At 25.2% G+C, this 12696-nt stretch overlaps 3 protein-coding genes across 3 annotated transcripts; all 3 read right to left on the bottom strand.

Annotated features, from left to right (window-relative positions):
• Positions 1-629: 629 nt before the first annotated feature.
• On the bottom strand, positions 630-2738 carry LOC122501168 (phospholipase A2-like). The gene is made up of 4 exons (XM_043610459.1): positions 2116-2738; positions 1804-1963; positions 1530-1679; positions 630-986 (listed from the first exon to the last, which is right to left on the bottom strand). The coding sequence occupies exons 1-4, from the start codon at positions 2339-2341 to the stop codon at positions 845-847; spliced, it is 678 nt and encodes a 225-aa protein (XP_043466394.1). The 5' UTR covers positions 2342-2738; the 3' UTR covers positions 630-844.
• A 344-nt stretch (positions 2739-3082) lies between these two features.
• On the bottom strand, positions 3083-4542 carry LOC122501164 (odorant receptor 67c-like). Its single transcript, XM_043610455.1, has 3 exons — positions 4141-4542; positions 3679-4065; positions 3083-3539 (listed from the first exon to the last, which is right to left on the bottom strand). The coding sequence occupies exons 1-3, from the start codon at positions 4530-4532 to the stop codon at positions 3269-3271; spliced, it is 1050 nt and encodes a 349-aa protein (XP_043466390.1). The 5' UTR covers positions 4533-4542; the 3' UTR covers positions 3083-3268.
• A 245-nt stretch (positions 4543-4787) lies between these two features.
• LOC122501182 lies at positions 4788-11618 on the bottom strand. Its single transcript, XM_043610477.1, has 10 exons — positions 11181-11618; positions 10511-10891; positions 10050-10194; positions 9476-9524; positions 7895-8087; positions 6992-7378; positions 5926-6133; positions 5554-5709; positions 5416-5490; positions 4788-5051 (listed from the first exon to the last, which is right to left on the bottom strand). The coding sequence occupies exons 1-9, from the start codon at positions 11600-11602 to the stop codon at positions 5440-5442; spliced, it is 1992 nt and encodes a 663-aa protein (XP_043466412.1). The 5' UTR covers positions 11603-11618; the 3' UTR covers positions 4788-5051; positions 5416-5439.
• Positions 11619-12696: the final 1078 nt, after the last annotated feature.

Below are 12696 nucleotides of genomic sequence, written 5' to 3'. Positions count from 1 at the left end.
CTACTTTATCGGGTAATGATAAAGAAAATATGTTTAAATTTCGTATAAAAACAAATAAAATCTTTTCCATCTTTTTTATAAAAGAAATTTTTTAATTTCTATCTATGTATACATTGTACATATTTTACAAAGAGATTATCATACAAATTTGTTTTTAACAAAAATTATTTATAACTGAGATTTTTCTGTCTTATTCACGGAGAAGTTTCCAGCTTTTTGATTCCAAATTGTTTTACAGTGTAAATTTTCATGTCAAAAGTGTCTAAAAATTCATTTGTAAATAAGATTGATTAGTGTTTGAGTGAAATTAATTCCCCTGGAATTTTGACAATAACAGGATTTTCACAGGACAGTAAAGTAAGAAAATTTTATCCATTTTATCCAAAGTATCAAAAAAAAATATCAATTTTTTCCATTTATTCAAAATAAAACTTTGAGGTTAACGATCACTCCGAGTCAAAATGACTCGGAGTGATCATTAACCTCAAAGTTTTTATTTATAATTAATGTAATTAATTTTACTCATTTTAATTAAGACTACCGAGTGTGATAAAGTCAAAAAATTACTTTCTAAATATTTGTTTAACAAAAATTATTGAATTTTTGAATAATTTAACGTAGAAATTCTAGAAAAAAATAGCTTTTAAAAAATTGTAATCTCATCTAGGTATAAATAAAAATTATTTGATTCAATTAAATATTTTTTTAATTATAGACAAGTAATTATTTGAATCAAATCAATTTTTTTTTTTTTTTTTTTTTTTGGTAACATTATAAGATTATTAATGTTGTTTTTATAACTTAGTTTTTTTAATACAAAAAAGTGAATTTTTAATTTTTCTCCCTAAGGAAATTCCGAATAATCGGGCCAATTTTCCAGAGGATTTTTCTTCCTAGCCGGATAAATTTTCGCATCTCTCCACTGCCATTCACGATCTTTGGTTTTATCTTCTTCATATTCTAAGCATCTTATTCCATAGAGTGATCTGGAAAATTTTTTAATTTGACAATTAATGTTCCTTTTATTAAAAATATATATAGAAAACAAATTTAGAAAAAAGAAATTTGTATTTATTTGTATTTATTTTTTCTATTTTGCCAAAATTTTGAACGTTCTAATGAATAACCGAAATTTATTTAAGTATTTTTATTTATTTGGTTTGAGTAAATTTTTTTTGGTTTGAATAAATTTTTCTTGGTTTAAATAAATTTTATTGTGGTTCAAATAAAAATTTTGTGTCGAAGAAAGTTTTTATTTAATTAAATATTTCGAAACAAATATTTAAAACAAATTAATAATTTAGTAGGCTCCGAAACAAATATACTTTTAATTGACTCAACAAAAATTATATTTGGTTAAAACAAAACTTTTTTTGTGTATAATTTTTTGAATAATTATTTATGTTAAAAAATATTTAACATAAATATTTTTTTATGTTCATTTAAGTTTACTCGAACGTTCCGAATTTTCGGTTGAGCATAATTTAAAAATATAATCATAATTATTTGCAAAAAAAAAAAATAATTACAGTTCGTTCAGTTTGCAAATAGCTGGATAATCTTCTTTGAAACATTGTGGCCTCAGAATGTTGAAATAAGTTTTTCCAATACTCAGTGAAATTGGAGAACGAGCTTTTTTTAAACATTCGTGAAACTCTTCGTCACAAGTGCAATGTGATCTGAAAAACGAGTATAAATTTTTTCCGCATGATAATTATAAAAAATTTTAGAATATTACAAAGCAAGATAGGTATTTTTTGCATATTATTATTTTATTATTATTATTTACTATTATTTTTTTACCTTACAAAAAGACCAACATTACTGAGACCATAATTTGTGTGTCCAGGATAAATTTTGTTTTGACAATTATCATGATTTCTGCAACAATAGTCAGTTTCTCTAAAATATCCTAATTCCTCTTCGTTTGTTGCAACATCTCCTGCTCCGCACCAAAGTGTTCCTATTGTGGAAGTGTCGAATTTTTTAGTGTCGAAATTGTATAAACAATTTATATGCCATTATATTATTAATAACAATTTATATTTCGTTAATTCAACCGAAATTTCGTTGTTTTAGACAAATTTTCTTCTGAATAGTTATTATAGTACCAACCTGGAAAAATTCCTCGAAATTTGCCTTTAGCCTTGTTGAATTTTTCTCGAACTTCTGGACTGTTAGATGGAGGAGATGTTAAACCACCAAATAATTCTTTGAATAGGGTTTCGGCGTACGTTATTGAACAAAGAGCCGCATTAGTTTCACTACATTTTACTACCAATTCAGTCAGCAAAAAAAGTTGAAGAAGAAAAACGATTAAACGATTTATCAGCATCTTCATAAGTGTTGTAGTTCAACACTCAAAATAGTTTATTAAATATTTTATCAGTTTATTCAAAATTTGAACTTTTAACTGTAGTGATAGAACAGATGAACTATAAAGAACTTAAATTCATAAAATATAAAATTGTTTTAAAGATCTATCACATCATAATTATAATAATATGCTACACAAGTTACATCATTTGTTGCAGTTCTAGTTTCAAAAAGCAATTGATATTTTAATTTTATAATAATTACGGCATTATTTATATTATTTTTTCTATAAAAATTGAAAGTTTCTTTCTCTCAGCTATCGCACAAAAGACTAGTATAGTAGTGAGTCAACAAAACTTTTAATGCCACTGCGCTACAGATTCTGTGACTAATTTTAAACAAAATTATATGTAAATCATGATAATGCTTAAAATATTATAATTTCGTAAAATGTTTTTATCTTATCTTAAACTATATATTTGTTTCATCATACAATTAACGCAATAAACTTTTTTCCATCTATAGTACAAAATAAACGAAGGATTGAAATATCCATATAATTCTTTTGTTCTTTATTGAACGAATTTTAAAGTAAGTTAAAAATACAGAATTTAAACTGTTTGTTTCAAAACATTGAATGCTGAGAAAGATGCTCGCAGAATCTAAAAATTGTTTATTCAATATTTATTAATATTTAGTTAGATTAATATTATTAAGTTTAATAAATAATTATTTTGCATAAAATGCGCACTTACTTTAACAAACGAGTCCAAATTAACAGAAATTAATGAACCGACTGAAATGATTATTGGTCGTGATGACCTAATAATTAAAATAACGATACATTTTCTTGTTTCTTTTTCAAGAGAGAGCCAATTTGATGAATGTAGTTCAGCGCTCTAATAAAAATATTAAATTTACTTTTCATTTATAAAGTCCACAGTATTATAAATTATAATAAAAATATTAACGAAATTGTATGTAAAATAATAAATCGATGTACATTAATTAAACTTACGTTCAGCATTAGTAAATTTCCATACCAGCAATATGCAAATAATTGAAATAACATTGCCGAAAGGTACGGATAAATAATCATGGATGTGGAATCGAAGGCTTTTGATTTTGATAGTTTAATAATGCTAAAGCATATTACCACCAGACTTAGAAGAAATTGAAAAAATAAAATTTCTACAAACGTTTCTTTTAATTGCTTGGAAATCCTTGAAAATTGTTACAAAATTATTAAAAATGATTTATCATTTAGTAACAAAAGGCTAATTTCGAAAAATTTAATTATTTGTAAAATTTTGTTATAACATTTGTTAGTAATAACAATAAAAAATATAATGTTCGACTTACCGAAATATTGCATTATGATGTTCAATAATTTCCCCAATTAAATGTTTTTCAATATTTACTTTATCAACTATGCTCTTTGGCTCATTAGCATTTTGAACTTTACAAGGTAAAGTTTTCAATCTGTTTTGTAAAAATTTTAATTGACAACAGATTTGAATAATTATTCCTGGTATTAAAGTGTCACTACATATGTGACAGCTAGACATTAATAAATGGCCGAAAAATTCGTGAATAAATGTAATCCAAAAGTGTAAACCAATTTTTAGATCGTATGGTCGCCAAACATTTAGAGCTTTTATTCTCTCATTTCTATCAACGAGAAAAACACTTCCATTCAGTGTTATTAAAGATATGCAGACTATAAAAAAATACACGTTTATGATTTGCCTATAAAAGAAAGTAAATATAATAATTAATTACTTAATTAATTGCATCAGGTGATTTTTAATAAAAATATTTTACTTAGCCTCTTCGTCAAATTCGGCTTGAATTTGTTCTTCCTTTGAATCTTCTGCCTTATACTCCGCCAGTGAATTTAAAAGATATAAAATCTTTTTTCTTCTTATCAATATCACCGATATTTTAATACAACCATTCAAAAGTGTAAAAAGTAAGAATAAATTTTCAAATAACGAATCTTTTATGTCGTCATAAGAAAAAAATGTCACACACACTAATGACAGTGTCATTGTAATGATTATAAACATAACAAGAATTTTGTACAGAAGGTATAAAATTTTTAAGTAAAAAGATAAATCGTACGGTTGCCATAGGCCACAAACTGTCATCAATCTAAACGTTAGAGGAAGAATATCTTTTATTTTTCTCTTTGTCAAAGTATTTTTATTTTCCATCAAAATATCTAGGGACATACTTTCAAAATGATAGCAAACCCAAAGTACTTTTATTTTCCATTAAAATATCTGGGGACTAAAATTAAAATCATGTATATCATCTATCAAAATTATAGCAGATTTTTTCATAGTTTTAATTTTATTTCCAATAGTAGATTATAAACTATTCTTATATAAAATAAGAATTTTTTATTACAAATTTTTTTTTAAATTAAAATTATAATTCATCTACAAGCGAGCAAAAATTGTTATTGTTTTAAAGTTAAAAATTATATCTCTATTGAAACAGTCATTGATGTAACTATGTAGATATTATTCATTTTACTGTTTCTAATACAATCATTATAATTTTATCATATGTCAACTCCCTGAGATCATTATATATTATAATTTCTAACAAACTTCCTCGTGTGGTACAAAAATAGCCTGATGCGAGGAGATCTTCCCTTCTGTTGTTTTATTATGTAGGAAGTCATTTTCATTGTTTATGTACATTATAAATTGGTCACGTTCGTAACGCTGGAAAATTTTCATGAATAATTAATCTCTAATTATATGCACGCGTATACAGTTTACTATTTGTTATAATACACTATTTGTATAATATAAAGTTATGTTTATCAAATATTACTAGAAAATTGCAGAAAATGTTTTGTTGTTTCTCTTGATCTTATTTGGCTTTTTTTAAAATGAGTATGAAGTCTGCAGTGTTTTTAGAAACGAAAAATAAAAAAAGGAATTCATCTCTTATTTTTTTCTGTGCTTTTTTACGAAATTCTTACTTAATAATTGTTACAAAAAGACAATTGTTCAAAAATAAAATGAATTTTATTAAACTAAAACTAAAACTGTATTATATGAATTAAATAGTGTAAGTTTTTACCTGCTTTAGATAATTTTTTTCCAATCATTCGCTATGCTGCAGAACATTATATGCTGTGTACGAAGCTTTTAATATCTGGAAAAACAAATAATTTTGAAAAAAAAATTTTTAATAATAAATAAAAGTTGTTACACTTACGATTACAAATGAACTCAAGTTAACCAGTATAATTGAGCCAGCAGAAATTAGAATGGGTTTTCCAGTTCTTATCATAATTATTAGTAGACTTTTCTTTGTCTTATTTTCAAAGCAGAGCCAATCTGTTTCGTATGCTGCATCTTGCAAATTATTGCTCTAAAAGATTTTGATTTTGATATTCACAAATTTTTCCGTAAAATCTTTCAAGGAATCTGTACTATACTACACTTTTTAAAATTCTAAACAATAACTTAAAAATTCGAAAAGTTGGCAAAATATCTACTCAGAGCCAAAACATCTTGAAAAGTACATCTTTGAAAAAACATATTATTTACACAAATAAGCAGAACTTTAAAAGTTAAAATTACTTACACACAACATTAATTGATTCCCAAACCAACAGAACAAAAAAAGTTGAATTAAAATGCAGATAATGTATGAGAAAAGTGTCAACAAATTTGCATAATCAAGGGTACTTTGATTCGAAATTTTGTATCCACTAAAGCAAATGATAATTAGGCTCAAGAAAAATTGTGTGACTAATATTTCCATAAATGTATTTTTTAAATGCTCTGCGAATCTGTAGTTAGTAAAAGAAAAATGTAGGATTACAATTATACAAGTTAACGATTATTAATTATAATTGAGGATTTTATTATCAGTTGCATACTGTTCTGCGAATGAGTTTTCAATGTTAACTTAAAAGTATCAAATAGCAACGAATTGATACCAAAAATGTGGATCAAATCATAAAGTGATTCAAATTTTTAATATCAATTTGATCCACACTATGGTATCAATTTGATGCTTTCAAGAAAACTGTGTTGCGAATAAAATGGGTTATAGTTCCATACTGAACATGAATCCTGAGTCGAAAACTTTCCATCACGTCCCGTTTTCGAAAAAAGGGATTAAAAACCCTAAAAATAGGGTTTTTTGTGCAATTTTCGAAAGCATGGTTTAGCCTTTAATTTCTAAAATCAGCAAAGTTTGTAGCACATCAGGATTTAGATATAAAAATCTTCAAAAATGGCAAAAAAACGCTATTTTTAGAAGTTTTAATCCCTTTTCTCGAAAACGTGACAGAAATTTGGTGATTCCGGATTCATGTTTAATTTAATTAAATTTAATTAATGCTTAATTCATCCATTATTTTCCATTTTATTCACAAAAAAAGTTGAAATTTACAGGTCAGTGTTTAAACCTAAAAGGAACAATAAGGATATATTATAATCTAAATTAAAATTACGTTCCCGACTAAACAAATTTTTCGTCTTCTATGCGGACATCTCTAGGACATCCCTAAGAATATCTTAATTTTACCAGATCAGTGGTTATCTATAAATAATATCCTAATACTTTGACACTTAATTAACATCAAAATTTAAAAAGAATTTCATATTCCAAAATTAAAAAGAAAGATTCATTAAAAACTTACTGAAATAATGTATTGTGATGTACGACAGTTTTCGCTATAAAACTCGTCTCCAATTCCTGTTTAGTAATTTTAGAATGTGAATTTTTAAAGTTTCTGATTTGATACGGTAAATCTTGTAAACGATGTTGCAATAATTTTACTTGACAACAGATTTGAATCATAAAACCTGGCACTAGTGTGTCGGCCGATAAATGAACAATGGTTGTCACGAGATGTCCAATGAATTCATGTAGCCATGTTATCCAAAAATTTAACGGTGTTCCCAAATTATAGGGTCGCCAACAATTTAAAATTTTTATTCTCTCATCTCCTGTTTTTGAAAGAACGGCAAGATACATTGACACCACTGCTACTCCCACTGCTGTCGCGTGGATAATAGTAATTTTCCTGCAGTAATGTTTCTTACATTTAAATTCTAAATAGTTCATTTTTCATAGTTTAATAGTCATACTTATATTTATTCAGTATTTATATTTAGATTCAATATTTAGATTTTTTCAGTAAAATCCTGCATCCAGTTATTGCACCCACTTTATTTTTCAAAATTTGATGTTGATTATAAACAAAAAGAATATAGTTAACTTTAAACTTTAATTTTGAAAATTATAAGTGCTTGCTGATAACTGGGTGTCAGTTCAGAAATTGCGGATCTTTTCTTTTTTAAAACATTAAATCTTTTAAAAAGTATCTCAAAAGTATCACAAAATTAAAAAACCACTAAAAATCCTAATTTTGAAAACGATTCTTGAATTTAAATCAATAGTATTTAACATCCTATGTTGTGATTTCAATTGTTGTGACATTCAGTAAAGAATAGTGATGCCTTTAATCTTCAAAAGATGCAGCAATAATTAATCTTTCTATGTCGTTAGGAAAAGAAAAGTTATAATTATTAAAACTCACTTAGCTTCTTTGTCAATGTTTTTCTGTATTTCTTCTTCGGTACTGTCCAAAGGTTGACACATATCAACCAATAAAACGCGCAACATTGATTTTATATGATTTCTTCTTTGTATGATAATTAATGCTTTCACCCAACCGTTAAACAAAGTAAACAATAAAAATGAGTTTTCTACTGTCGCATCTTTAATGTTGTCTGAGAAAATAATCAAAATCATCAACGATACACCTACTGAAAGCATTGTAAAAATCATAAAAATTGAATAGAAAATATAAATAAATTTTAAACGTGTGTCAACAAATGGTTGCCAAAGACCACAAAGTTTCATAAAGAAAAATGTTGCAGGCAAAATATCTCGTATTGTTTTTTTTCCGTTTTCACTACTTTTCTCCAACATCGCGATCTTATTTTTTCTATATCAAATATTACGTATCGATATCAAATATTGATAACAAGATAATTTCAAATAAATAAAATAAACAAAATAAATAAAAATAAAATAAATAAAAGAAATAAAATAATTTTAATAATTTAGTGAATTTTTATAGACTTTAATTTTTCTTCAAAGACCAGAAGCTGAATGTTAGTTTTTGTCCCCACGAAATATTGATCTTTATTTTCAAAGAACGAGCAAATGTTTATAATACAAGTTTTAATCGATGATATCTTAAAAGCAACCCTTATTATTCTATAAGGCAATTTTCTTATGGCTTTTAAAAAAATCCCCTTGCAGGATATAAAATGTATTCGGAAGTAACTTACATATAATTACTGTTACATTATTCAACATTGTCAATATTGTGTTTGACTTTAGCAATATACTTGCATATATTACAGAGGAAATACGTGTATATCTATTTCGTTTTATAAATTTTTCTATACGTACATTTTTTTATACATACAATTTACATTTTTATTTCGAAAATTGATTTTATAAAAGTCAATTTAATTTACATTTTTATTACGAAAATTGATTTTATAAAAGTCAATTTTTTTTTATGAAAATAGAGTAACAATTTTTTTGTTCGATTCCTTTTACACAAAAAATAATTTTTAAAAATCGAATTTCAGTAGAATTTCCCAAATTTATCATTACTTTTTAATGTTTTTAAATACAAAATTGGATCATCAGAAATTTTAAATGTTTAGAAAATTAAACTAAAAAGTTTGGAGAAGTAAAAAAATATTTAGAAATATTTTAAAAGAGTTTTTCACGATAAAGGTAGTAAGGTTTTACATTGATTGTTGTAAAATATTATATGCTGTGTAAGACGTCTTTAAAATCTGTAAAAAAATTTTATTTTAGTGATTAAACAAATATTTTATTATTGAATATGAGAAATTTCTGTAAAAAAAATTACTGCTATTAGTGACAATGACAAAATTGGTAAGAATAAAATTCGATATTCTGTTTTGAGCAGTAAATTTTTAGAAAAATTTCTCTGAAGAAAACTATTGTTAAAAAATTATACTAACCGATGCGAAGGAATTTAAATTAACAAATATAATCGAACCGATTGAAATCAAAATAGGCTTTTTGCAACGAATCATTATTATTATCAGACTTTTTTTTGTTTCTTTACCAAGAAACAGCCAATTTGTTTCAAAAATTGCTTCTTGTAAATCTCTGCTCTGAGAAAATATTATCGCACAATATTTATATATTGTTATTATAATAATAATAATATATTATAATATTTAATTAAAATATATTCAAACTAAATTCTGTATTATTTATACATATATTTATTTGGTAATAACAATATTATTAATAATGTTACTAATAATATTGTATTTAAAGTCCCTAAAGTTAGCATCGACAATCAGCGTCAAAAAACGTTTTTTTTTCGCAAAAACTGGAAAAAATAAAACAATTTTTTTAAGGTTTTAGATTTAAAAAATGCCCTGAACTCAAATAAGTTATTTTCATTATTTTCCTTGGGAAACAATGGAGTTAAAATATTTAACTCCCTAGGGAAATAATGGAGGATTTATTCCTAAAACTCATAAAAAATAATTTTTTGTACTAACTTCAGGAACATTATTATATAGAACTTTTGTAGAAATTTATAAATTTTTATGTAAATGTACTTTTCTTTTCTAAATCGTTAATTATATATGTACTTTTTGAACTTTACTAAAAACAAAAATACTTACATTGCACATTAGCTCATTTCCATAAAAGCAATAAAGAAAAAGTTGCAGCAGCATACAAATCAAAAACGGGAAGAATGCTAATAAATTTTTCAAATCCAAAGGCTCTTTGGAAATTTGATACACAATTACACAAATGGCAATTAAACTTGAAACAAATTGTGCGAACAGTATTTCCACGAATAAATTTTTTATTCTTTCCCCAAAACTGTATAATAATAAATATTTTTTTAAACAAAAAATTGTGTTTTTTTAAAGTAAATTTTACTAATAAATTAGTAGAAATTACTATTTATTAGTAAACTTTTCTAATTCAAAAGCAAAAAGTCAGTCACTAATTCAAATTAGTAAACATTTTAATTAATTCACATTTAGAGAGTATTTTCATGTAACAAAAAATTCGGTTTCAATAGAAATTGAAAAATTTTTTAAACTACAATAAATTCGTATTAAGAATTATTTACCGGAACAATTCATTATGATGTACAACAGATTTAGCTATAAATGATGACTCGAATTCGTCAATTATTTTATCATCAAAAATATGTTGCATATTCTGAACCTGATGAGGAAACTTGTTCAATCGATGTTGCAAAAATTTTAATTGACAAGAAATTTGATTAATGAATCCGGGCATCATACTATCGCCGATTACATGAACACCAGCTGTTACAAAATGACCAATCAGTTCATGAGCCCAAGTTATCCAAAAATATAGTTGCAAATTTAATTCATACGGTCTCCAAGTGTTCAGAGCTTGTACCCTTTCATCGCTCATCAATACTGATCCGTACATTGAAATCACACTCGTTGCGACTATGCTTGAATAAGTGACTATCAATTTTCTGCATTTAAAAATAAAAATAATAATAAAAATAATGATTTGTAGCACTTAAAATAGTTCAGAGTAATTTATTGCACGAAATGAACTTAGAGACACAATTTGATATCCTTATAAAAACTCTGCTCCCAAAGTTTCAATGTTTATAATTAAAAAGATAAATGTTTGAAGTTTATTAAAATTTTAATGTATTCACAACTTTTATCGAAATGCATAAATATTTCTTTTTTTGCACCTGACGAATCATATTCGATTTATCATTTTTAAAAAATATATTAATAAAAAATGCATACTTGTCGCTTTCGTCAAATTTCTTCTGAATATCCTGTTCAATTGCATCTTTCGGTTGCCACTCATCCTCCAACAATGTATTCAATAAACTCTTAATATCTCTTTGTCTGCACAAAATAATTGCAGCTTTCACCCAGGCATTCAATAATGTAAATAGAAAATACGAATTCTCAATCATTGCTTCTTCGATATTTTCCGAAGTAATAATTAAGCAGATAAGGGACAATCCAACTGAAAGCATTGTAAAAATAGTAAAAATTGAATAGACATTGTAAATTATTCTCAAAATGGAATCAGTTAAATTGAACGGTTGCCAAAGACCGAAAAATTTCATAAATAAAAACGTAGACGGTAGAATATCTTTTATTGTTCTTTTCATATTGTCATTGTGTTTTTCTATCATTATATTTTCAATTTCCCTCATTGTTGATATTTTACAATAGCAAAAATGTGAAATGGTTTTAATTTTTATGTTTCATTTAATTTTTACATTCTCATTTTAATTATGTTTTTCATGCTGTTTTTGCAAATTTTAAAGAATTGAAAACAATGTTTCTTGAATGATTGCTTTTCTGCTCCTTCTTTTTCAATGTTATTGATCTCGATTTTTTTCATTCTTAAAGGAAGGGATAGAATGTCGCATCTGGTTTATAATGACTGCAATCGATGATTACAGTCTTTGTATGCAACCCTTATTATTGTGCGGATATAACAATTTTATTATATGTACAAGGTAATTTTCTTATGGCTTCTTGAAAAACCCTTTTGATATTATTTTCTAGTTGCAAAGTTTGTTTTGTAAATATAATAAAAGTAATTGCTGTTAAATTATTTAATACTGTCATTTTCTGCTCGAGTTCAATAACTTGACTATAGCACTAAAAAAATGTCTTATTTTCATTCCGAGTATGCTGTTATTTTTTTAATGCAAGTATACTTTGACTTTGATGTTTAATTTCGAAAAAGGAATTTACTTTAGTTCTTCTCTCTTGCTTTTATAATTATTTCTGGATTTAAATTAAAACTCGCAAAGTTTATAAAAGTATGTAAACTTTTCTTCAGATTAAAAGTTTGTTTTCACAGACTGTAAAGTAGAGTAACAACTCCAGACATTTTTTGAATATTTCTCCTGTATTTAAAACTTAGGGAAAAGCTACCTATAAATATTTTACTTGCGTATTAATTAATATTTCTTAATTTGTAGTTTAAGTTTTAATTTTAATTTCTTTAAAACAGTTTGAATAATAGATCAAATTCAACGAATTTTTGATGATGTGATGTAAATTTCTTGACTTTTTGGTTGACTGGAAAAATAAGAAAAATTATTGTGTAAAATTAAATAGAATTTGTAAACATGCGGAAACAATGGTATATTTATAAAACTACAATCTTGAGGTAAAGTCTTTTTTATGAAAATACTTTTTTCAAAATAAACTTTTATATGTACTTAATTATTATTATGCACTTAATAATTAATTATTCGATGGAAGTTATACAGAATGTTGCAGCACATTAAAA

The sequence above is a fragment of the Leptopilina heterotoma genome, unplaced genomic scaffold (genome assembly GCF_015476425.1).
Source record: "Leptopilina heterotoma isolate Lh14 unplaced genomic scaffold, ASM1547642v1 Lhet_206, whole genome shotgun sequence".
NCBI classification, from domain to species: Eukaryota; Metazoa; Arthropoda; class Insecta; order Hymenoptera; family Figitidae; genus Leptopilina; species Leptopilina heterotoma.
This window is presented reverse-complemented; position numbering and strand designations above follow the sequence as displayed.

Bases quoted from the DNA above. Each gene is read 5' to 3' on its own strand.
- LOC122501164 (XM_043610455.1), bottom strand. From the start codon at position 4,532: ATGGAAAATAAAAATACTTTGACAAAGAGAAAAATAAAAGATATTCTT. The intron at 4,066-4,140 runs GTAAAATATTTT...TTTCTTTTATAG, and splicing joins GAATTTGACGAAGAGGCTAA to GCAAATCATAAACGTGTATT. The intron at 3,540-3,678 runs GTAAGTCGAACA...ACAATTTTCAAG, and splicing joins CATCATAATGCAATATTTCG to GATTTCCAAGCAATTAAAAG.
- LOC122501182 (XM_043610477.1), bottom strand. From the start codon at position 11,602: ATGAGGGAAATTGAAAATATAATGATAGAAAAACACAATGACAATATG. The intron at 10,195-10,510 runs GTAAATAATTCT...ATTTGTTTCAAG, and splicing joins CATCATAATGAATTGTTCCG to TTTAATTGCCATTTGTGTAA. The intron at 5,710-5,925 runs GTAAGTAATTTT...AAAATCTTTTAG, and splicing joins GGAATCAATTAATGTTGTGT to AGCAATAATTTGCAAGATGC.
- LOC122501168 (XM_043610459.1), bottom strand. From the start codon at position 2,341: ATGAAGATGCTGATAAATCGTTTAATCGTTTTTCTTCTTCAACTTTTT. The intron at 1,680-1,803 runs GTAAAAAAATAA...CTCGTTTTTCAG, and splicing joins AATGTTGGTCTTTTTGTAAG to ATCACATTGCACTTGTGACG. The intron at 987-1,529 runs GTAATTATTTTT...AAAATTTTCCAG, and splicing joins ATTTGCAAACTGAACGAACT to ATCACTCTATGGAATAAGAT.